General features: G+C 46.3%; 1 protein-coding gene across 3 annotated transcripts; it reads left to right on the forward strand.

Moving 5' to 3' along the window:
* The first annotated feature begins 3,397 nt into the window (after positions 1–3,397).
* Positions 3,398–24,434, forward strand: ANKRD35 (ankyrin repeat domain 35). 3 transcript variants are annotated; one of them, XM_066362083.1, is made up of 15 exons: positions 3,398–3,419; positions 3,646–3,760; positions 12,326–12,456; positions 13,188–13,276; positions 13,614–13,678; positions 14,778–14,835; positions 15,022–15,092; positions 15,454–15,560; positions 16,195–16,376; positions 17,634–17,671; positions 17,878–19,902; positions 22,202–22,291; positions 22,540–22,605; positions 23,629–23,722; positions 24,242–24,434. In XM_066362083.1, exons 2-14 carry the CDS (start codon positions 3,722–3,724, stop codon positions 23,686–23,688), a joined length of 3,021 nt encoding a protein of 1,006 aa, XP_066218180.1. In that variant the 5' UTR covers positions 3,398–3,419; positions 3,646–3,721; the 3' UTR covers positions 23,689–23,722; positions 24,242–24,434. The 3 variants fall into 3 exon arrangements, with proteins under 3 accessions (XP_066218180.1, XP_066218183.1, XP_066218181.1); XM_066362086.1 differs by lacking the exons at positions 3,398–3,419; positions 12,326–12,456; positions 13,188–13,276; positions 15,454–15,560 and having other exon boundaries at positions 3,521–3,760; XM_066362084.1 differs by lacking the exons at positions 3,398–3,419; positions 3,646–3,760; positions 12,326–12,456; positions 15,454–15,560 and having other exon boundaries at positions 13,204–13,276.
* Positions 24,435–24,910: the final 476 nt, after the last annotated feature.

Genomic DNA, 24,910 nt, shown 5'->3' on the forward strand with positions numbered 1-24,910 from the left:
CTCATGACCCTGTGAAAAACCCCATTTCCACTGACAATACTACCATGTATTGTGAAGATAGAATATCTTGAAGCATCAGGTAATGCTCCTGATCTGGTGACTCACATCCCCTTCACAGACCCTGAAGATTTGTTTCTTTTATGTGTTATTGTCTCCTCCCACTAACTCTTTTTTTAAATTTATATTTTATTTATTGATTTTTAGAGAGAGAGGAAAGAAGAGAGAAACATCATTCTGTTATTCCATTTATTTATGCATTTGTTGGTTGATTCTTGTATGTACCCTGATCTCAGGATCAAACTGCAACCTTGGCATATTGGGACAATGCTCTAACCAACTGCTCAGCTCTAGATTTTTGGTTTTATTACTCCCTGCTTCCACTAACTCTTTTTTTTTATTTTTTATTTTATTTTATTTATTCATTTTTAGAGAGGAGAGAGAGCGAGGGAGAGAGACAGAGAGAGAGAAGGGGGGAGGAGCTGGAAGCATCAACTCCCATATGTGCCTTGACCAGGCAAGCCCAGGGTTTCGAACCGGCAACCTCAGCATTTCCAGGTCTACGCTTTATCCACTGCGCCACCACAGGTCAGGCGCTTCCACTAACTCTTATCCTGTGCCTCATCCCCTTTGAAATAAACCCCTATTCTCACTAAGGTGATAATTAGCTAATTAAGTTAAGATTGTAATGGTAGAAATCAAATCTATTTTATTTCTTTAGACACCCAGGGTTCTTCTAATACCCTACCCTAATACCCTCTGCCTCTGTTACCTAACCCTGAGAATGGTGGCCAATCTGGCCTATTAGGCAGAGACAACTTTTTTTTCTAAATTTTGTTTTTCTTTTCCAAGTAAGGGGAGGGGAGATAGACAGACTCCCACATGTGCCCTGACCAGGATCCATCCGGCAACCCCTGTCTGGGGCCGATGCTCTGCTCATCTGAGAGCCATGCTTGCAACTGAGCTATTTTAGTGCCTGAGGTAGAGGCTCCACAGAGCCATCCTCAGCACCCAGGGTTGATGCTCTGGAACCAATTGAGCCATGACTTCAGGAGGGGAAGAGAGAGAGAAAGAGAGGGAAGGAAGAGGGTGAGAGGTAGAGAAGCATATAGGAGCTTCTCCTGTGTGCCCTGACAGAGAATCGGAAGCAAGACATCTACATACTGGGGAAATGCTCTACCGCTGAGCCAACCAACTAAATTTTAAAAGTTTATTTTACTGATTTTAGAGAGAGAGAGAGAAACATCAATTTGTTGTTCCACTTATCCATGCATTCATTGGTTGATTCACTGGTTGATTGTATGTGCCCTGACCAGAGATCAAACATATAACCTTGGTGAATGGGGACAATGCTTCTTTAACCAACAAAGCCAGGGCAGGGACAACTATTTTGTGGCAAGCTGGGGAGTTATTTTGTGACAGGAGGAGTCTATGGTGGCCCTCAGTGCACTTTATATAGTCAATAGCTTAATCAACCTTTATGGAGCATACTGTTTATGGTGCTGGGACTAAGGCCATGGTTGTTTTGACAGATTTCCCCTTTTTATTCCAGTCAACCCCAAAAGGGAGATGGATTTCCTTGAGGACTGGGTCATCTAATTCTTTATCCATATGATTAAAAGAGCACTTTTAGTATTTTTATCCACATGGAGATCCCTTTGCTCTCTCTTCCTCAGTTCCAGAATGGACTTTCTTTTTTTCTTTTTTCTTTTTCAGAATGGGACTTTCTCTAACTCCAACATATTCTTCAATAAGTCTGTTATCTCTTTCTTTGGAACCAAGCCAGTTTGAGAAACTATAGAAACTACAGGCTCTCTCGAGACACATGTGTGTTCCTTCCTTCTCAATGCTGCACCCTCATTTCTTCATTCATTCAATCATCAGACATTAAGCACCTAATATATGCCAGGCAATGAGAATAATATAAAATAGAATTTCTACCATCAAAGAACCCAGTCTAGTTGGGAAAACAGACATGTAAACAAATACTAGAAAATACAGAGAGGTGGCTGCTATAGACATAGCAGAATTACGATTGTATCATACACTATTTGGCACACTTTATTTGGGTGCGTGCGAGAGTGGCAGTGTTGTAAAGGAAAAACTTTACAGAAAAAAAACAAAACACATTTGGCTTGAGGGACCACCAAGTGTGAGAGGAGGCACTTCCAGGAGGATTAATCACCAGTCGGCAAGGAAATTAAATTAGAATAGCCTGAACATTGAGCTGCAATGTAGTGGGAGATGAGACTGCAGAAGGTTGGGTGCAGCTCCTGATGAACTTTATAAACCACGTTAAGCACTTTGAGCTGTATCCAGTAGGCTTTCTTCACTTGATCTTAGTCAGAAGGCCCAGAAGCAGTCCAGTAGGCTTTCTTATGCGTTTGAATCGGTATGCTCTGGCCACTTGGTGGAGAAAAAGGGAAAAGACAGGTAGACCAGTTGGCTAGGACTGACTGACTGACTGACTGACTGACTAAAACTGTTCAAGCTAGAATTGTTGGGTCTGAAATTAACAGGCAGTAGAATTTTTTTTTTTAAAGAATGCGGGATACTTAAAATAAAAATTCTCTCCTCTCTCTGCTCTTTTCTAACGTACAGGTGCTTAAGGAGGTAAAACCTGATGAGGGGAGGTAAATCCCCTTTCCCTCAAGTTTTGTTCTGAGGTTGGGGTGAGTCACCATCCACACTACGAAATCTCCTGCCATTTCCAAACTCTTCTCTTCAAATCCTTTTTTGTGCCTGGGTTTTTTTTTTGTTTTTTTTTCTGAAGCTGGAAACGGGGAGAGACAGCCAGACAGACTCCCGCATGCGCCCGACCGGGATCCACCCGGCACGCCCACCAGGGGCAACGCTCTGCCCACCAGGGGGCGATGCTCTGCCCCTCCGGGCGTCGCTCTGACGCGACCAGAGCCACTCCAGCGCCTGGGGCAGAGGCCAAGGAGCCATCCCCAGCGCCCGCGCCATCCCTGCTCCAATGGAGCCTCGGCTGCGGGAGGGGAAGAGAGAGACAGAGAGGAAGGAGGGGGGGTGGAGAAGCAAATGGGCGCTTCTCCTATGTGCCCTGGCCGGGAATCGAACCCGGGTCCCCCGCACACCAACGCTCCACCGCTGAGCCAACCGGCCAGGGCCTGTGCCTGGGTTTTTGGCCGGGGAATAGGGGGAGGAAGCAGGACTAATCAAGTTGGCGAAAGGTTTCTGGATATAATGAAAGCGTCGTCACCAGTGGTTAAATGCGACAGTAGGAAAGAGCCAAGCTCAGGTAGAGAAGCAGAGGCCTGCGATCTCCTGCGGCGGAAGCTCAAAGGGGCGGGGATAAAGCGGGGTTTGGGGCGGGGCTTCCACCTGGACCGGCGGGGAGGGGCGGGGCCGGAGGAGGAGTTTGAGCCGAAGCCGACCGGTTTCCTTCTACAGTTAAACTTGTAGGGGCTGAGGGTGGGTTCGGTTTGGGAGAAGGAGGTTTGAGTCCAAGCCCAAGTCGTAGCCAAAGGCTGCCAGCTTTTTGCCTCTGCAACGGAGGAGTTGGGCAGGGCCAGGGGCGGAGTTTTAAGCCCAGTCCCTAGATTCTTGTCTCTTTTTGAGTGGGGCGGGCCCAGGGCGGGGGAGGGCGGGACCGGCTCTGCTTTTTGACAGCTTTCTCCTGCACAGCGACAACTGGGTTCGGTGGGTTCGGGAATTGCGGCCCCTTTCTCCGCGCGTCTCCGTCCCCCCGATAGCTCTGGCCATGAAGCGCATCTTCTCCTGTTCCAGCTCACAGGTGGCGGTAGGTACCAAAATGTCTGGGAGAATGGCCATGGGGCTAGGGTCCAAGCCCTGTGGTGACAGAAATCCTGAATCCCACCCCCATGCACCATTTGCCTTTTCTCTTTATTGATCTTTCCAGCTCTTCTGCTCCCACAATGCAGTCAGCCAGTCCTGCCTTCCTCAAGACCCCGTCCCTCAGCCTCTGACTAAACTCTGACTTTCCTTGGCCCTATCTATCTTGTCCTCCTGTCATCTACAGCTCCAACTTCTGATGTGTTCCCTGCAGTCCTTCCCTCCTCCTGAAGGCCCTGTCTTCTACTTTTGCTCTGTCTCTCAGTAATGAACCATCACCCTCAAACATCTGCCCTGTCCCCAGCCTTTCTCAGCCCAAAGTTCCATTTTGTCTCCCAAGTTCTGCCCCACGGTCTCATTTTCCAGGTCTTCCCCTCCAATATGGTTCTATTCTTGCTGTTTCCTCTCAGCCCAACAAGAATTCCTAGCCTCGTACCAGCCCCTAACCTGTCTTCGTCGAGTCTTCTCCATCCTTGCCCCTATCTCACCCCATGCGACTTCCACTCCCATTCTCTCATCAATACCACTGGCTCTCAGACATCACTCCAAACCTCTTTCTAATTGGTGCTCCCACGATAGTAGACTTCTCCTACTCTTCCCTTCAACCTCTTCCCCTCTCTGCCCAATGGTTGTTCAATCCCACTTTCCCCACTTTTGCCCAGACCTACCTGCTCTCTGTGAGTTAATCTTGCAGTCTGGCCAGCCTGACAGGCACTGTCAGAGAAGGTACAGTTAGTTGCCTGGCTGCTTCCCATGGATCTAGGTAAGTTACCTGCAAAATTCATCCTGACCAGTTTTTGGTCAGCAGATTGGTTCTTGGGCTAGTCAAAGCCTTCTTCTGCCTGCTTCTCACCAGAGAGTTCCTTCATTCTAAACCCCCACCCAGTTGTGTAGGGCTTATACTGTCTGCTTCCTTCAACTGAGTTGGGGAAATGTGGTAGTGAGAAGAGAAGAGGAGAGTGAACTCACTCTGAGAGTTCCCAGAAGAAGTCATCTACTCTCCATATTCTCCCAGAACAAAACACAAAGAAGAAGATTACAGAAGGTGGTGGCTTAGGAAGTTTAGTATAGTTCCTTCTCTGAAGCTCTCTTACAGAGAGACCTCCTAACTGGGGATTACATTTTCTCTGGAGATTGGAATTATGGCTAATTTAGAAGTGAAGTTGCTGCCTGACCTGTGGTGGCACAATGGATAAAGCATTGACCTGGAACACGGAGGTCGCCATTTCAAAACTCCAGGCTTGCCTGATCAAGGCACATAGGAGAAGCAACTCTGTACTACAAATTAATGTTTTCTCCTCCCCCCTCACTTTCTCTCACTCTCGCTCTAAAAAATAAATTAAGAAAAAAAGGAGTGAAGTTGCCAACTACCTGTTGTAATACTGCTTAGCCTAACCTGACTTAGTCATGCCATTCACAAGCAAACATGAGAAATGTTTAGTGCACTCTGCATGGGCAGGCCACAGAAGCCTGGAGGCGAGCTATGAGGCAATAGCAGAAACTCTGTTGAGTCCTGTTCTTATCCCACTTACATTTGCTTCTCCACTTAATATCTACACACTGATCAACCAATCAAAAGGCATTCACCAAATGACTATTATGGGTACCAGAAATGGAGGGTGCTCAGACTCTGTCTTAACTCATAGTTTTTTATTTTTATTCACATAGACTCTTCCCACTTACTGAAAGTCCTCCACATTGCCCTTCCCTTTCAGGTTTGTGGAGTCTGCATGCTCCTTAAGAATGGGGAAACTATTTCATTCTTTCTGATTCTCCAATGCTTGCTCAATGCCTCCTTCCCAAATTACTGGAGTAAGCAATGAGTTGGATGTTGGAATTTGAAAGTATTCCTCTATCCTTTTTCATCCCATCTCTACAAAGGTTTGGCCATGAACACTTTCTACCCATTCTAAAGGCTTAGTATAACAAGATTATAGGAAGTACATTGGGTGGATTTAGAACTAACTAGCTGGAAAGAAAACTTTTCTCAGTCAGAGTGGGATCACAAAAAGCTTGATACTAGGCCAGTTTCAATTGCAAATTGTTTCCTAAAAAAACTTTCTCATTCTTCTTATAATACATTCCTCCACTCCCTGAGTAGCTAACCACTCTAGACCTGTTTGTCAGAAAAGTAGTGTGACATCCTTCCTGGCCACTCCCACAACCTGGCTTCCCAGTCATACTAGAAGTTTGCCCCTGTCCATTGCCACTCCTACCTCTGAGTCCAGGATCAGAGAGCCCTGTACTCTCAGACTGAGATAAGGACTGAACAATCAGTGATCATTTTTAAATTAATCTAAATTATCCAGAATATAGGAAATTCAAAAAACAGACAAAAGCCCAGCTCTTATCATCTCATTTTATTTTAGTCAAGTAGACAATATCTTTGAGGGTGTCTTACATATTAGGTTACTCTGCTTTTATAGGAGATAGACCAGAAAACTAGCTTTAAACAGTTGGAACTGAATCAATTGCATTTAAAAAAAATTTGAGAGTCAGCCTGTGGTGGCACAGTGGATAAAGCCTCGACCTGGAATGCTGAGGTCACCGGTTTGAAACTCTGGGCTTGTCTGGTCACGGCACATATGGGAGTTGATGCTTCCTGCACCTTCTCCTCCTTCTCTCTCTCTCTCTCTCTCTCTCTCTCTCTCTCTCTCCTCTCTAAAATGAATAAATAAAATTTTTTTTTAGCCCTGGCCGGTTGGCTCAGTGGTAGAGCGTCAGCCTGGCATGCGGGAGTCCCGGTTCGATTCCCGGCCAGGACACACAGGAGAAGCGCCCATCTGCTTCTCCACCCCTCCCCCTCTCCTTCCTCTCTGTCTCTCTCTTCCCCTCCCGCAGCCAAGGCTCCATTGGAGCAGCGTTTGCCCGGGCGCTGGGGATGGCTCTGTGGCCTCTGCCTCAGGCGCTAGAATGGCTCTGATTGTAGCAGAGCGACGCCCCAAGATGGGCAGAGCATCGCCCCTGTGGGCGGGCCGGGTGGATCCCAGTTGGGCGCATGCGGGAGTCTGTCTGACTGCCTCCCCCGTTTCCAACTTCAGAGAAATACAAAAAAGAAAAAAAAATTTTTTAATTGAAAATATATAAAAAATTGAGAATCAGCACCTGGTTCTTTCAGTACAACCGTTTCCATTCACCTGTCCTACAGTAGTAGCTACTCTTCCTCTACTGTTGGTGTGTTCCATCTTGATAGGAAGCTTATAGGCACACAGCCAGAGGTAAAGAGCAGCTGCAGTTACTTTTGCAAAGGTCCCGTAATTTTTTTTAAGTTGATTGTAGAGAGGAAGGGAATGAGAGAGACATCAATTTGTTGTTCCACTCTGCATTCATTGGCTGATTTTTTCTTTTTTCCCACTGGTTGATTCTTGTATGTGTCATAACCTGGGATCAAACCAAGCACCTTGGCATATTGTGACAACACTCTAACTTACTGGGCTACCCAGCCAGGGCAAAGGTCTCCTAATCTTAATTACAGAAATATAAAGCTTACTTTTGTATTTGAGTCTGCTGATTAATTTGATAATTGCTCCCTTAAGGCTGTGATGGTAATCCAGTACCTCCTTCCTGAGGTGCTAGGTGAGCAATGGACTGGATCTTGGAATTTAGAAACATCTCTCTTTATTTAGCCTAGTTCTGCAAAGATTTGGTCATGAAGAATTTCCTCCTATTCTAAATTCTTCTTAGTATAACAAGACTATAGGAAATAAATTGGGCAGATTTAGATCTAGCTAGTAAGAAAAGTATTGGCTTTGGCTGGTTGGCTCAGTGGTAGAGCATTGGCCCAGTGTGTGGATGTCCTGGGTTTGATTCCCGGTCAGGGCACACAGAAGAAACTCCCATCTGCTTCTCCACCCCTTCCCCTTCCCTCTCTTGCTCTCTCTTCCCCTCCCACAACCACGGCTTTATTGGTTCCAGCACATCAACCTCGGGCACTGAGGATGGCTTCATGGAGCCTCTGCTTCAGGTGCTAAAAATAGCTGGGTTGCCAGCATGGCCCCAGATGGGGGTTGCTGGATGGATCCTGGTCGGGGCACGTGCAAGAGTCTGTCTATCTCCCCTCCTCTCACTTGGAAAATAAGGGGGGAGGGAGGAAATAAAAGTATTTGCTCTTCTAGGAGTTACCATCTATATACAGTCTGACTGTTGTTAAGCATTGGCAGATATAAGCAAGATCCCTGCCTCTTACTTCCCCATATGGAGAATCCTGAGACCAGAAATATCCATAATGTGCCCAACAAGGTAGAAAGAATGGGTTTTGGAACTAACATTTATCGTGTACCGATTGTGTGACAGACACAGTGCCAGGTGCTTTATATGATGTTATATCATTAAAAAATTGATGTTCAGAGAAGTTGTTACATTCTGAATTGACAAGGATAAAAAGTGTTAGAATCAGAATTTTAAAAAGAGGAGTTCACACTGAGGTCAGCTGATGGCAGTGTTCTGTGCTGGAGTCATAGTTCTAGCCCTCTGCTTTTCTGAGGGTGAGCTGGCACCCAAGAGACATTGGATAATGCGTTCTTTTATCTCAGTCTGTTGGTATGTGGAGCTTATTTTGTACTTTGAAAATTAACCTGTTTGAAGATTCTTCATGCAGAAAAGTAGCATCTGAGAGTGGGCAGGCTTTGCCCTGGAGGCAATCTTCAGACTGTTTATTTGAAAATAAGTAAAATGTCTCCCATTGCTCTGTAGTAGTGTGGTCTGGTGGTAAGAACTAGGACTGGGCGTCTTGTGGCATGGGTTCTAATCTCAATTTGTCCACCATTTTGTAGTGTGTCTGCACAGTTATTTCACCTCAGTGTGCTTCAGTTACTTCTTCTGTCAAAGAGATAAAATAATATCAGCCCTAACTACTTTTACAGGGATGTTGAGAGGCTAATTGAAATAGTACTTGAAAGAGCTATAAGGAATTACAAGTGCTGTACTGGAGTCTTACCTCAGAATCCATTTACCCTCGATAATTTTATGGTTGAAACATTTAAAATCTTAACTGTTTTTGATGAATAATTTGCTCTGGATATGTAAACAATATTTAAAAATGAGTTATTTGGCTTCCATTGGCCCTATATATTTCCACCTCCTTGCATAGCCTCTTCCTGGTGGAGATTATACCTCATAAAATGCAATGTGCCACCACCAATACCCTGCCACTTCCTGTTTTGTTGTAAGGATACCCTACACTTGTATAGCTCTTCACAGTTTACAAAGAGATTTTATATACATCGGTTCATTTAATACAACATGATGAGGTACTTATTATTTCCCATATTTTATAGATGAGGAAACAGGTTAGAGGTGTTTAATGGCTTACTTTAGGTCACATAGCTGAGAAAGTAGTTGAACCAGACCCTGAACTCAGGCCTGCTGACAAAATTCCTCTGGGGCCCTTTCCAGCATATCACAAATTTTTGCATCATATTTTTCCTTTCCTTTTCCTTCTCTGGGTCAAATCAGGCTTTTCTGTGCTTTCAGTTCTGGTGTTTTAGTTTTTGTTTAGGTGAGAGGAGAGGAGATAGTGAGGCAGACTCCCCTATGCACTCTGACCAGGATCCATCTGGGCAACCCCACCTGGGGCCAATATTCAAGTACCAAGCTATTTTTATGAGGCTGTCATACTTGGACCAACTGAGCTATTCTCAGTACCCAGAGCCACACTCAAACCAATCAAGCCACTGGCTGCAAGAGGAGAAGAAAGAGAGAAGGGGAAAGGGAAGGGGAGAGAAGCAGATGGTTGCTTCTCCTGTGTGCCCTGACTAGGAATCAAACCCAGGACATCCATATGCCGGGCATATGCTCTATCCAGAGCCAATGGCCAGGGCTAGTCCTGGTGTTTTTACACAGCTCTCTCTTTCACGCCCTGTGATACGTCAATTATTGTAATTAGCCCACCACCAGAAAAAGTCAAGCTGGAATTATAGAACAAAGGATTCCCAGGTGTGGCTTTTGTCTGGGACAGCTGCTCCCTGCCAGGAAAAGAATGGGGAGTGGAGGGAGGAGAATGGGAGAGGCCACTTGCTGCCTCCTCAAACCTACCTAGGAATCTATATTTGCCTTTTGGCTGTTGCCATGAAAGAGAAGAGCAACTAGGTAATGGGCAAAGATATGAGATGGAAAAACAGAAACTGTGCTTCTCCTCCCAGTTTTTGGACCCATAGCCGATGAGTAGAGATGGTATGGCTAGGTTTTTGGACTCCTGGCTGTGACATGAAGCTAGGTGCCTTGATTTCTCAAATATCTGAAGACACAAAGCAGAGCAGCATGGGAAGCTGAGAGGCAATGGGAGCCCAATTAGGAGTGGTGAGTTTGGTTCAGTTTGCTCCAGCAAGACCTAGAGATCAAAAGGGAAAGGAGTCATGGCTAAGATTGCTCTGAGGTTGTGCACCTAACAACAATAATCATAACAATGATTAAAAAGACATCTGAGCCCTGGCCGGTTGGCTCAGTGGTAGAGCGTTGGCCTGGCGTGCAGAAGTCCCAGGTTCGATTCCCGGCCAGGGCACACAGGAGAAGCGCCCATCGGCTTCTCCACCCCTCCCCCTCTCCTTCCTTTCTGTCTCTCTCTTCCCCTCCCGCAGCCGAGGCTCCACTGGAGCAAAGATGGCCCGGGCGCTGGGGATGGCTCCTCGGCCTCTCTCTGCCCCAGGCGCTAGAGTGGCTCTGGTCGCAACAGAGCGACGCCCCCTGGTGGGCAGAGCGTTGCACCCTGGTGGGCGTGCCGGGTGGATCCTGGTCGGGCACATGCGGGAGTCTGTCTGACTGTCTCTTCCCGTTTCCGGCTTCAGAAAAAAAAAATAATAAATAAATAAATAAATAAATAAAAAGACATCTGAGGCCCGGGCTGGGTAGCTCAGTTGGTTAGAGCATCATCCTGATGCACCAAGATTGTAAATTCAATCCAGTGGTGGGATTCAAATTTAACAACCTGTTCTCTGCCCAAATGACCCTTTTAAGTATAAAAAAATGATATACCAAAAGGTAGTTTATTAGTTCATGTATTTAATACTTAAATAAGAACAATAAAAGAGGTACACTAGAACTAGAATCTATAAAAACTAGATTGTTATAAGAGTTTTAAAATATTACTGAAAAAATATTAAATAATACCTGACCAAAAACAATAAAACTGTTATTTAAGATATTTCTATATTGCTTCTTGACTGGTGTTCTCACTTGCAATTTTTTTCACCTATGGACAGAATGAACATTACTATGGGTGCTTAGAATACGCTGTTGCGCAAATGAACATTAAAAAGAGTAAGGAATGTAAATCTGTGATTTCCACATTGGGCGGCTGCCCAGGCACCAACCTTATAGAGAACCCTGACTACAAGTGCCATTTTAACAAATGGTTTGCCGAACTCAACAAAAAAATTAGGTATCTGCTGAACTGGTGCGAACCGGTTAAATCCCACCACCGGTTCAATCTCTCTGATCAGGGCACATACAAGAATCAACCAATAGGTGCACGAATAAGTGGAATAACAGATTGACATTTCTCTCTCACTCTTCCTCTCTCTCTCTAAAATCAATTAAAGAAAAAGACATTTGAAGTACTCTTTGTCCAGCAATCAAAAATGATCTTTAACTCAGTAGTCCAAGCACCTTTTCATTCAGGGCTGGCAATAACCAGAAGTAGTTCTTGGTGGCAAATGAATTGGTGACTGTGTAACTGTTCCAACTAAGAAGGACTAAATGATTTAGGCTAACTTGTGAAACATTGTTGTCAGGGTTGTCCCTTTCCCCTTGCTTGGAATCTTCTTGACCACCTTCTTCTTCTTCTTCTTCTTCTTCTTCTTCTTCTTCTTCTTCTTCTTCTTCTTCTTCTTCTTCTTCTTCTTCTTCTTCTTCTTCTTCTTCTTCTTCTTCTTCTTCTTCTTCTTCTTCTTTAGAGAGAGAGAGAGAGAGAGAGGAAGGGAGAGAGAGACAGGAGCATGGAGCTGCTCCTGTATGTGCCCTGCTCGGGTAATCGAACCAGCAATGTCTGCATTCCTGAATGGCCCTCCAACCGACCAAGCTATCAGGCCAGGACTTAATTTCTTTTTATTTTTGAAGAGACAGAGAGAGGAAGGGAGAGAGGAAAGGGGGAAGGGAAGCATTCATTTGTTTCACTCAGTTGTGCACTCATTGACTGCTTCCCATGTCCTCCCTGACCAGGATTGAACCTGCAACCTTGTTTTGGGACAATGCTCTTAACCAACTGAGCCAAGAAGCCAAGGTCTTTTTTTTTTCTTTAGAGGTTTTATTTATTGACTTTAGAGAGATGAGAGAGAGAGAGAGAGAGAGAGAGAGAGAGAGAGAGAGAGAGAAAGAGAAAGGGAGGAGCAGGAAGCATCAACCCGCAGTTGCTTCTCTGTGTGCCTTGACCAGGCAAGCCCAGGGTTTTGAATCAGTAACCTCAGCATTCCAGGTCGATGTGCTATCCACTGTGCCACCACAGGTCAGGCCCATTTCTGCCATTTTTTTTCTCCACCCCACCCTTACCTAATTCATACAATTTGTGGCTCTGGACCAGATAGAGAGATGGAACCGCCGTGATCAGAAGCTGCTGGAGGCCGTGCAGCAGGGGGACGTGGGACGTGTGGCTGCCCTGGCCTCCAGAACGTCTGCCCGACCCACCAAGCTAGACTTGAATGGCCAGTCCCCGTAAGTCCTCCTGACCCCACCTCTGGTATGTGGTTCCCTTTGAAAGCTCCAAACCCCAACATAATATAGGACCAGGGGATGCCTACAACTTCAGAGCCCTTTTTGTCTTACTAAATCTTTGCTATGTATCAAGTGCTGCACAAAGGGAGGGAGAAAGATATTGTCCCTGAGCTCCATCCACCTCACAATCCAGATCGACAAAATGACCAAAAACGGACATAAAGCCCATGAAACAAACAGAAAACTGATACATACTCTAAAAAGAGTATTTCTTCATTGCACAAAGAGGAGGAATTTTCCTAGCATGTGCTTAGGAAGTTCAGAATGAAGTGGTAGCCACGCGAGTCACAAGGCTGGAAGGAGTGAATAGGACAAGAAGGGGCTCCAGCCAAGCCAGCGACCCCTTGCTCAAGTCAGCCTTCACATGTCCAGCCCTCCGTTCTGGTCTGGCTGACTCTTTCTGTGACACTTCCTGACACCCCTGCAACAGTCTGAGATTGCTTGAAACTTGTAGCTCTTATTTTGGTGTTTGCTTCCAACTTCTTCTGACTTTATGACAGTAGGCCATACAGCTTCTCTTTCTCAGAAAGTCAGGCCAGGGTAACTTCCGTCTCTGCTTTTGGGATTGGCTTTGGGGTTAAGGAGCAGAGCAGGCAGTGATTATTAAGATTTTCCCTTTCCTCATCCCCTGGTCCTTTCATCTTTCTGCCTCGTGGTCTTGATTCCGGCAGGTTTCATCTGGCAGCCTCCAAAGGCCTGACAGAATGTCTGACTATACTGCTGGCAAATGGGGCTGACATCAATAGCAAGAATGAGGACGGTGAGTTAGACTGAGCCCTGGACCGTGCTGCTTGCTTTTCATCTACAGCAGCAGTGGGGGCCAGTGCTGGCCAGCCCCCTGCTTCTCTCCTTATAAATTCTGGCCAGCATTCTTCCAGGGGCTGCCCTTCCTGTAAGCTGGGTGTATTTTACCCACTTTCCACCTCTACCACAGGTACCAAGCACTTGGGGAACAGGAATTTCTGGCCCCAGAAAGCTGGGAGCTTCTCTCTCTGATCTTCCTCTGATTATCTGTGTGTCTCTTGCCTTCCCTCCCTGTGAGTCATTGAAATGCATGGGGCCACCTACCTCCCCTCTCCGCCTCTTTCTCTTTCCAGGAAGCACCGCCCTGCACTTGGCCACCATCTCCTGCCAGCCACAATGTGTAAAAGTCTTGCTCCAGGTAAAAGAAACCTTGATACTACTCCTGTGAAGGGAAGAAGTGGACCTAGAGTTTCCTAATTTTGTCTCAGTCACAAGCAATATTTGATGAAATATACCCTTCTTGTCCCCTATAAGAGAGCTGGTAATAATTTATTCATTAATTCACAGGTATTTATTTAACACCTACTATGTGCAGGCATCACACCTAATGCTGCTCTTGAGTGGGTAGAGTTGCAGGGGATGGACTGCCCATCAGTCAATATGCATATATTGAGCTCTGCCATTGGCAGAGCCACTTCAGGGACTAACTGCTGTGGTGATGATGGGCAGGCAGAAGGAGGACAGAGGTTTTCAAATTAAACCAAAATCCTACTGTCTGTTTTTGCAGTGTTTGTAGTCTAGAAGCACAAAGAGATGTATAATTAAAATGACACGTGGATAGTTTATAAATAAGTCTATAATACAAAAGCCACAGTTCAACAGGCCATCAGGCAAATGGCTGTTCTGCTTTTGTTCTTCCTAGCCCTTTCCAAGTTTCCTAATTATGATCCTAAAGTACCAGACATGGACTCAGGTATTATTTTCCTTAACGTGTTTATTTATCCATAATCTGATTTTTTTAGGCCCTAGGTTTATGAACCAGGGTTGAAATTCAAGGCTGCCTATCATCTGTAAGAAATGGATTGGGCTTGCCCAGCAGTTGGACAAAGCCATAGTCCTCCTACCCCTCCCCATAGAAATCTGGAAGTTGAGACCCAACAGCAGGTGTGGGATGAAAACTTTTTGTTTTAATGCCTTGACTGGAGGGGTTCCAGCCAAGCCAGCGACCCCTTGTTCAAGCCATCGATCTTGGGTTCAAGCCAGTGGCCTTGGGCTTTAAGTCAGTGACCTTTGGGTTCAAGCCAGCAACCATGGGATCATTTTAATGATACCACACTCAAACAGGTGACCCCACACTCAAGCTGGTAAGCCTGTGCTCAAGCCAGCAACCTCAGAGTTTCAAACCTGGGTCCTCAGTATCTCAGGTGGACACTCTATCTCCTGTGCCACCACTGGCCAGGCAGGATGAACACTTTAATGCCATATTCCATGCTGCTTCCCTTTGTGGCTCTTTATAGCATGGTGCCAATGAAGATGCTGTGGATGCAGAAAATCGTAGTCCATTGCACTGGGCAGGTGTGTACCAGGGGAGTGGCGGGAAGCAGGCCTATAGGGACTATAGGGTAGGGAAGGAGGGGAGGATAACATTGGCGATAAGGGCAGAGCTGATTACTAAAATGGTTGGAGAGGATGTAGGGTTAGAGTCTGACTAGGTGTACTTCCTGCTTCCACTTAACCCAGTCATCCCTCAACCCTCCCCAGCCTCCTCTGGCTGTGCCTCAAGTGTACTCCTGCTGTGTGACCATGAAGCCTTCCTGGATGTCCTGGATAATGTGAGTATCAGCTGGACCCCTGGGCAGTGCCCTACACAGAGAGTCTGCTGCTCTCTCTGAACTTGGTTGGCAAAGTTCTGTGACCAGGGGTTGTGCAGCACAGCCCCCCTCTTCCTCTTCCTCCCCCCCACCCCCCCGCTGCTCCTCCTCTTCCTCACAGAGGGGTTAAGCCTTATCTTCTGGAGAGCTTCTAACTTTGCAGAAAAGGAATATTCAGTCCAAGACTAGGTGTTTTCTGAAGAGGTGTGGGGAGAGGGGAGCTGGTAGGCTTGTGTCAAACTCATGGCTCCCTGGCTCCCTGGCTCCCTGGCTCCCTGGCTCCCCTGGCTTCTCATGAACCCTCTTCCCACAACCTGCGCAGGATGGACGCACACCCTTGATGATTGCCTCTCTCGGTGGTCACGCAGCCGTCTGCTCACAGCTACTGCAGAGAGGTGCCCGAGTTAATGTCACAGACAAGGATGACAAGTGAGCCTTCCTCTTCTTCCCACCCCAAATCCAGACCCTGACCAATCTAGGAAGCAGCCACTGTGTGTGTGTGTGTGTGTGTGTGTGTGTGTGTGTGTGTGTGTGTGTAAGAAGGTGAGTTGGTCTCTGTCTTCTCAGCCTCCTTTCTTCTGAGTGGCAGCTCTGCCTGCAGCTCCACTGCTTTCCTCCTGGGAAGTTGAGAAAAATATCTTTACCTTTTTTATTCAGCTGCTGCCACCAGCATTGTCCTAATGTAGATGAATGCAGAAGTCAAGTCAGTACCTCTGGATGCATTCATTTAATTTACTGGTTTTCAAACTATTGTTGCAGTGGAATCTTTTTGGGATAAAGGATTTATGAAGAAAAAAGAATTTATGCAGTAATTTAATATATAAAGCAGAGGAAAATGAAGCCCTTTCCATTGGTCCCCTGCTTTCTGATGTTGCAGCTCCAAGGAATGACATTTGAAAAGTTCTGGTTTGGCCTAATGCTTTGTCTTTGGCTAGTGTTGGTCCATGGTTCTCCTGCCTACACTAAATAAGGGCTGATCCTGTGAGTGGAAGTGGAATTTCTGGAACCAGGACTCCTGGATTCCAAAGGGAAAGCTGATGCTCAGATCTGTCCTAACCCACAGATCGGCTCTGATCCTGGCCTGTGAGAAAGGCAGCGCTGAAGTGGCCGAACTGCTCCTGAGCCACGGAGCCGATGTGGGGGCGGTAGACAGCACAGGGCATGATGCTCTGTATTATGGTCTGCGCACACAAGACGAGGCACTGTGGAAGCTGCTCCAGCAGGCCCTGAACTGGCGGCAGGGAGGTAAAGCCACTTCCCTTTTGACTTCAAGATGCCCCTTGATAGCTCAAAGAAGTGTTTTTTTGTTTGTTTTTGTTTTTTGCGTGCGTGCGCTTGCGAGAGAGAGACAGAGAGAGCCAGAGACAGACAGACAGATAGGAAGGAAGAGATATGAAAAACATCAACTCATAGTTGCAGCAGCTTAGTTGTTCATTGATTGCTTTCTCATATGTGCCTTGACCAGGGGGTCCCAGCTGAGCCAGTAACCTTTGGGCTCAAGCAGCTGGCGACCTCAGCGTTTCAGACCTGACTCCTTAACGTCCCAGCCCAATGCTTTATCCACTGTGTTACCACCTGGTCAGGAAAAGAAGGTTCTTAGAATCACATTTGTGACCCTGGCCAGTTGGCTCAGTGGTAGAGCATTGGGCTGGCATGTGGGAGCGCTGAGTTCGATTCCTGGTCAGGGCACACGGAAGAAGCTACCATCTGCTTCTCCACCTCTCCCCCTCCTCACTTCGCCTGGCACAGCCATGGCTTGAATGGTTCTAGCAAAGTTGGCCACTGAGGATGACTCCACGGCCTCACCTCAGGCGCTAAAATAGCTCAGTTGCTGAACAACAGAGCAGCAACCCAGACAGGCAGAGCATTGCTTGGTACAGGTTGCTGAGTGGATCCCAGCTCAGAGCACATGTGGGAGTGTGTCTCTGCCTCCTCACCTACCAGTTATTTTTTTTAAAAATCACATTTGTTTCCACAAAAATAATCTGCCTGAAAAATAATAGCCACTTTATGCAAGAGTTTATTATTTATTACTGCTACTATGAGCTGACCCCAAATTCCCAAAGCACAGTCACAAAGTTCCATAAGGAAGCCTTGTCTCTTACTAAAGGAAACTCTGGCTAGTACTATCGCTAGCATTTCTGTGTCATAATTGTACTTCTCTTTGTGTAGTTGCTGGTCAATCTCTTTCTGCACATCTAGACATAAACCCTTCAGATGACAGACCATTTCTGTTTTGTTCACCACTGATGTTCTGGTGCCTATAACAGTGCCTAGCATGATGTCCATAAAGTGAGTGGACAAAATGAATGAGCTGGCACATTTCTGGGTTAAGGAACCAAAGATTGAACAGGGGTGGCTCCCAGGTCCAGGAAGACATGTGTGGTAAGGGTTATGATACTGAGGGGTCACTCCTCTCAGTGAGAATCTGAAGAAAGAGAATGGGCTAGAAGCATCTGGGACCTATCTCTGCTCTCATTTTCCTCATGTCTTTTCATATAGGTCAGGGGCGAGTTCATCACTCAGACGTTACTTCAAAGGTAAGACCCTAAGCGCCTCCCCTTCTGACCCACCTCAGCCCACCCCACTGGGATATCTCCCAAGTACTGATCCATGGGGGCGTCAAGACAGTCTAAAAGAAGAAAAGCTGTTTAATTAAAAATATATTTTTTAAAAATAAAAGAAGGAAAGCCCTTGGTCTAGGATAGCTATCTGGCTTTACTTCACTGTTCTGTTTTCTACACAGGCATCTCCATCTGAACCGCAGGTGGGTTCTCCACCTAAAAGCTCGTGGAGAGCAGAGCCTGAGGAGGAGCAGAAGGAAGGAGAGCATGAAGACGCGTGCTCAGACGTGTGGAGGTGGAAGTATGAAGAGGAGCAAAGGAAAGTTTCTCAGTTGGAGCAGGAGCTGGTGCAAAAGACAGAAAAGTATACAGCTCAAGCCGCAGCCTACCAGGGCCTGGAGAACCAGATTCACGAACAGGTGCAGGAGCTGGGGCTCCTCCTCTCCCAAGAGCCCAGTGCTCCTGGAGGGCAGGGTTCTAGTATCTGTCTTGGAAGAGACGGCAAGAAGCAGGGTTGTCCCTTGGACCTGCTGGCTGAACACATACAAGAGCTAAAGAAACAGCAGCAGCAGGCAGTAGCATCAGCTGCAACCTCAGCCAACCTATTATCAGCTCCCCAGAAGACTGAGGAGTCAGCCCCAGGGAAGGTTCATTGTGAAGTCCAAGGGCAGTCCCAACCAGAAGAACAGGGGCCACCCCAGAGCTCAATGTCTGAGATCATGGGAAAAGCCCCAGGACAGCATCTGACCAGCAATGGTGGACAGGCCCTTGGCCCTGATGATAATGACCAGCTGCATGCTGGCCAGAAGGAGAAGCCACAGGCCCCAAGGGCGGAACCAACAAACACAGTGGCTGAATCAGTGGGCACAGCAGCCATGAACCAGCTCCTGCTACAACTGAGCAAAGAGCTGGCTGCAGTGTGGAGAGAAAAGGATGCTGCGCTGGGGGTTTTGTCAAGACAGGACCTGGAGGGAGCTTTGGGGAGATCCAGGGCTGAGGCTGCGGCAGCTGCTTGGGAAAAGATGGAGGCCAGGTTGGAGCAGGTGCTGGTGAGACTAAATCGAGCAAAGGTGGGCCTACAAGGGAAACCTGTGGGCCTTGCCCAGGAGCCCAGAGAAGGGGTCCCAAAGGCAGGCTCAGAAACCATCACCAAAGAGGATGAAGGGAAGGAGAAAAAGGCTCCTGGGGCCCACGGGGAGCCTTTAGGGGTCTCTGGCAGGGAACAGGTACCTGGAGGAGGACTGACAAAAGGACCCCTGGAGAAGGAGGTATTAGCACTGAAATTGAGCAACAGTAACTTGCTAGAGGAGCTGAGGGGGCTGGGCTGGGAGCGGCAGCGGTTGCAAGGGGAACTGCAGTCCCTGAGTCAGCGGCTGCACCGGGAGTTTGTGCCTAAGCCAGAGGCGCAGGTCCAGCTCCAGCAGTTGCACCAGAGTGTGGGGCTGCTCACAGATGAACTTGCCTTGGAGAAGAAGGCCACTGAGAAGTTGCAGAGACGCCTGGCCTCCCAGAGCAGTGGCCTCCAAGGGCTGTGGAACTGCCTGCCCCCAGACCTGGTGGGCAAGAGGAATGCCCGGGGCACAGCTACCGAGCTGGTGGAGGAGCTGCAGGCCGGTATTAGCACCCTGGTAGCCAGGCATCGCGAGGCCCAGCAGGTGATGGCTAGGCTGAAGGAGGAAAACCAGCGGCTGCAGGGACCCCCCGCCCCCCGTGGAGAGCCAGGCAACTCCTCAAAGATGCCAGCAGCCCCTGAAGTGGCTGCTTTAGAGCAAGACCTGGGGAAACTGGAGGAAGAGCTGCGGGCTGTTCAGGCCACAATGAGAGGGAAGAGCCAGGAGATCGGGAAGCTGAAGAAGCTGCTCTACCAGGCAACTGAAGAAGTGGCTGAGCTGAGGGCCCGGGAGGCGGCCAGCCTGCGGCAGCATGAGAAAACTCGGGGCTCACTGGTGGCCCAGGACCAGGCTTGGAACCAGGAGATAAAGGCTCTGCTAGAAAAGTATGACACCGCCTGCCGGGAAATAGGCCGGCTGCAGGAGGCTGTGACTGAGGAGCGCTGCAGGAGCGGGGATCTGGCTGCCCGGGCCACAGAGCAGGAGCGCCAGGCCAGCAAGATGCGCAGGCGCTCAGAGCAGTTTGAGAAAACAGTGGAGCTACTGAAAGAGAAGATGGAGCATCTTTTGGGGGCTTGCCAGGACAAGGAGGCCAAGGTGATCAAATCAGGCAGTGGTGGGGAGGACTAGGGATGGTTTCTGTGTGTTTAGGAATTTGCAATCCTGCATCTACCTGTAGTTAGTCTGATTAATACTCCCCAAACAGAACAGTCATTTGCAAGGACCACACTATATGCTCTGGGTCTGAGATGATTTGGGGTTAAGGTTGCAAGTGAGGTATAAATAGAAGACAGAGGAGGCTTAGGTATTAAAATTTGGGACCTGTATTCAGAAGCAGTGTGGTCAAGACTACCACCCCTGGAGTACCATAGTTTATTAGCATTTTGACTTAAATTATGTATTAGCCTGAAACAGGTCTGTTAATACAGTGAGTTGCTGTGGTTTTGCTAGGGTTCTGAGAGGCTGACTGACTAGGCTACAGGTCTACTTTTATCCTCCCACTTCAATCAAAGTAGGTTCTACAAAAGATTTCTATTGGCAAAGAGAGCACCAGTGCAAAGGAAAATGTTTGAAAACCACCGTGTTAGATACTTGAATTTCCTAATGATTGCTCCAAAAGTGAATGTAAGTCTACATGTTTCAATATGGATGTTTTGGCCCTGGCTGGTTGGTTCAGTGGTAGAGTGTCGGCCCAGTGTATAGCTGTCCCAGGTTCGAATCCTAGTCAGAGCACACAGAAGAAGCAACCATCTGCTTCTCCACCCTCCCCCTTTCTCTCTCTCTCTTCCCCTCTTGCAGCCATGGCTCGATTGGAGCAAGTTGGCCCCAGGTGCTGAGGATGGTTCCTTGCCTCAAGTGGCAAAATAGCTCAGTTGCCAAGCAACAGAGCAATGGTCCTACGTGGGCAGAGCATCGCCCCAGTAGGAGGCTTGCTGGGTGGATTCCGGTCAGGGCATATGCAAGAGTCTGTCTCTCTGCCTCCCTGCTTCTCACTTAAGAAAAAGAAAAGAAAAAGAAGATGCATGTTTTATGAATTCTAAAAAAAAAAAAAAAAAAAATTGCAAATAATTTTAATAATTCTAAAATGTTACCTGTGAAATAAATTTAGACTTCTTATTCAAATTTGTGTGTACATGATTAAATTTAGAATGATTAAAAAATATAGGGAGCATATGTTTTACCTAATAGATAGTGCATAAAAATAGAAGGAATGTTATACAGAATAGGAATCAGTGTGAGGTGTGGCTAATTAAAGAAAGAAGAATTCTTTGTTGATGCTGAAGAAGAATAGGAAAGAGATCAAATGGGCAAAAGAAAATAGTGTATGGATGTTAAACTGAGATCCTCTGAATTTTGATTTCAAAACTTACTGATTGAACTTGGGTGAGTTATCTAAGCCTCCAAGTCTCCACACCTCAGTTTTTCATCTATAAGATGAGGCTAATAATAGGGTTGTTGTGCGGATTACATTAAATAAAATATTATATTTAAAATACTCAGAATAATTTTTTTGAAAATGATTAAGTACTCAAAGTTAGCAATTATTATTATTATTATTATTATTATTATTATTATTATTGAGAGTAGGGGAGGCAGAGGGACACACTCCTGCATGTGCTCCTACTGGGATCCACCTGGCAAGCCCCCTAAGGTGAATGCTCTGCCCATCTGGAGCATTGCTCTATTGCTCGGCAACTGAGCTATTTTGAGTGCTTGAGGCAGAGGCCACAAAGCTATCCTCAGCACATGGGGCCAACTTGCTCAAACCATCAAGCTATGGCTGCAGGAGAGGGAGATAGAGAGAGAGAGAGAAAGAAAGGAGGGGAGTGGTGGAGATGGTTGTTTCTCCTATGTGCTTGACTGGGACTTGAACCTGGGACATCCACATGCCGGGCTGACACTACCACTGAGCCAACCAGCCAGGGCCAAAGTGAGCTATTTCTTATTATTTTTACTACCTCCATTCTATTATGCTGGTTATTATTAACCACACTTGTTGCTTAGCCTCACAAACCACCAGAATTCATCTCCATTTTGTTCAGCGGTTATCAGTCAGAAGTAGGTGAGGATCTAGTGCAGAGTTAAAAGCATGGGCTGTGAATTCAAAGAAATCTTGATTCAAGTCGTATGTCATCAACTTATTAGCTATAAGATTTACACAAATCACTTAACTCAGCCTCCTTAGCTACAAAATGTGAACAATAATACTTCCTTTAGAAAAGTATTGTTCTTCTCAGAACAGAAAGAGTTGTTTTGAATATTAAATGAGGCAGGTATGTAAAAGCATCTGGCACATACTACAAACTCAGAAGGAAGCTGACCTTGATCCTGGCTAGTGGGAGGGTGGGAAATGACTTGGACTTCACTGGTTACCTTCCCTTCCCTTTGGTTTAAGATCAAGGAATTGTTGAAGAAGCTGGAACAGCTTTCAAAGGAAGTCCTAGTAATTCGGGAAGAAAATGCTCATCTTACCCTGAAGCTGCAGGTATGTTTTGGCCCTCAGGGAAATGGACACAGCTAGAGAAGAGGGTGGACAGTGAAAATGATGTGTATGTGGGAGAGATTCTGGGAATTGCAGAGACCTGTTCAAGCAGTGGTCCAGGCTGGGCCAGAGATAGGCCAAAGGAGACTATCTGGCCCAACTGACCACTTAATTTTATTGTTTCTCATGCTTGGAGGATCAGGGTGACTATGGAGGGTAGGCACACAACCCCCATTGATGTTCATTCGCAGGATTCCCAGAAGAACCATGAAGAGATCATCTCTACCTATAGGAACCATCTGCTAAATGCTGCTCAGGTGAGTGTAGGGGGAGAGAGAGAGAGAAAATTGAGCAGGGCAATTGCATTTAGGGTTCCTTCTCTTACCTACACATTTTTATCATTTCTCAGAAAGCTAGACTTTATATCAGTGTTTTTCAACTGCCCGTCCATGGACTGGTGCTGTTCTACCAGAAACTTTGTGCCTGTCTGTGGAAGAGTTAACCACTCTGATGTTGTAGCAAGATTATAGACCCAATGATCTTAGTTGAATTCACTTCTGCTCAGAGTCATTTCTGCTTTAGTGGTCCCCAAAATAATTCTCCTATTTTTACTGGTCCCCAACAGAAAAAAGGTTGAAAACCTCTGCTTTAGATGTTCCAATGACAGGTCTTGATTTCATGAGGTACATCAAGAGAAATTGTAAAAAAAAAAAAAAAAAAAAAAAAAAAAAAATGAAAGAGAGAGAGAGAGAGAGAGAGAGAGAGAGAGAATGTGCTTGAATGTGAGGGGAGAGAGGTGTTTGCCTCTTCTTTTCAATTTCCTGATCTACTCCTGTAAAGCCTTTTCCTGTCCCTTATGTCCTTTCTCATTTCTCTCCTGAGCCAACTCATTCCTCACCAAGTGAGGCCAGGTGGGTGGTTTGTTCTTCTATTAAGAATAATAATAAGCTCTGCCCGGATAACTCAGTTGGTTAGAGCATCCTCCTGATATGCAAAGGTTGTGAGTTTGATTCTTGGTCAGGGCACATACAGGAACTGATATGTGTTTCTGTCTCTGTCTCTCTTTCAAATTAGTAATAATAAAAAAGAATAATAATAACTACAAAGAATCAAACACTTTTTGTGTACCAGGTATTTTGCTTTGCTACAGACTCAGAGTTGTAACACTCACAGCAATACTGAAAGGTATATAACATCATTATCTTCCTTGAAAAGATTAGGAAACAACCATGGAGAAGTTAAATACTGTAAGCAAACAGCATTCCACCATACCGCAGAGCCTCTCCCTCACCTGTTTCTTCCCATTTTCTGTTCTTCATCTCCCTTTATGCCACCCACAGGGCTACATGGAACAAGATGTATACAATATACTCCTGCGAGTCCTCAGCATGCAGGAGTGAGGCAGTGTGGGCTCTGAGGGGTCGTTCCTCCCATGTGAGTTGTGGGCTGGCTGACAAGGGAAGGAGCTTGGAGAAAGATGGCTTGAGGATGGCAATTGGAGTCTCCTTCTGCTCCAAATGGTGGCTGACATTGGGGGATTTTGTAAGCATTAGCAAGCTTAACTGAGAACCCACAATATGGGGAATCACTGGGTGGAGTCAGGAATCAGTGAGTAAGTAGACTAACGGGGCTGACATGGGGTGGAGACTGAAGAAAGGAATTAGTTGAGTGTCTCTTTCATGATCTGTGATAAAGAGATACCAGTGAACAATTAGTAATGGGATAGTGGTACGAAGTTGTTTCCTAGAGTAGGACTCTACAAACTCCAGAATCTCTCCTTGACTTTCACACCATTCATTCAAAGAGTAGTCTTCTCCCATTTTTCTCCCACCCCTATGTTGATAGACATTTTCTCTAGTCCAGATAGGTGAGGATCCCCTTTAGCATCTTGGCATGGGGGGGGGGACAGGATATGGAAGCATGTGCATTTCACCCTTGAATTTCTTCTTTCAGGGAATAAGAGCATCCCTGGTTGCCAGAGGCTCCATCAGGCTGTACTGGGTGGGGATTTGGCTAATAGGGATGGTGTGGGTAGAGCTTCACCTGACATTATGGATCCAGACCTGAGAACCTGAACTCTGGAATCAGCATGAGGTGATACGGATGGAAACCAGTTCTGTGGGAAATAAAGCAGGAGGCAATATGATATTGGGTGTCATCATGTTTTCAGTTTAAAGGGATGTGGGAGGCAGGGAGAAATCTTTTTCATTCCTCTTTCATCACAGCTGGCTCCATAAGCAAGCAGCTTTCAAACTTTGATTATGATCTATAGTAAGAAATATGTTTGACATCGTTTGTGGACATACCTAAAACAGCATGTACTCTTACTATTTCTATTCTAGTGTATTCTCTGCTATCATACTCCACTGAAAAAATATTGGTCACTAATGGGTCAAGACCCCAGTTTGAAACATAGCCCTCTGTGAAAATGGGGATTGACATTTTTCCTTTCTCTTTCACAAATCTGTCTCCTATGGACTTATGCAGCTCTAGTTATTTTTCCCCACCTTGGGACTCCCAAGTCTACTATTTAAGGAGGAGATATTGAGAGACGTGGATTTTTGTTGACAAGTACAATCTTTTTTTTTTTTTTTTTTTTTAATTCAGTGAGAGGAAGGGAGG

The sequence above is a fragment of the Saccopteryx leptura genome, chromosome 2 (assembly GCF_036850995.1).
Source record: "Saccopteryx leptura isolate mSacLep1 chromosome 2, mSacLep1_pri_phased_curated, whole genome shotgun sequence".
NCBI classification, from domain to species: Eukaryota; Metazoa; Chordata; class Mammalia; order Chiroptera; family Emballonuridae; genus Saccopteryx; species Saccopteryx leptura.

What these genes read in the sequence shown, in the direction of transcription:
- ANKRD35 (XM_066362083.1), top strand. Translation starts at nt 3,722, where the DNA reads ATGAAGCGCATCTTCTCCTGTTCCAGCTCACAGGTGGCG. An exon ending in TCCTGGATGTCCTGGATAAT is followed by an intron (nt 15,093 to 15,453) that starts GTGAGTATCAGC and finishes CAACCTGCGCAG; the next exon opens with GATGGACGCACACCCTTGAT. An exon ending in ACTCAGACGTTACTTCAAAG is followed by an intron (nt 17,672 to 17,877) that starts GTAAGACCCTAA and finishes TTTTCTACACAG; the next exon opens with GCATCTCCATCTGAACCGCA.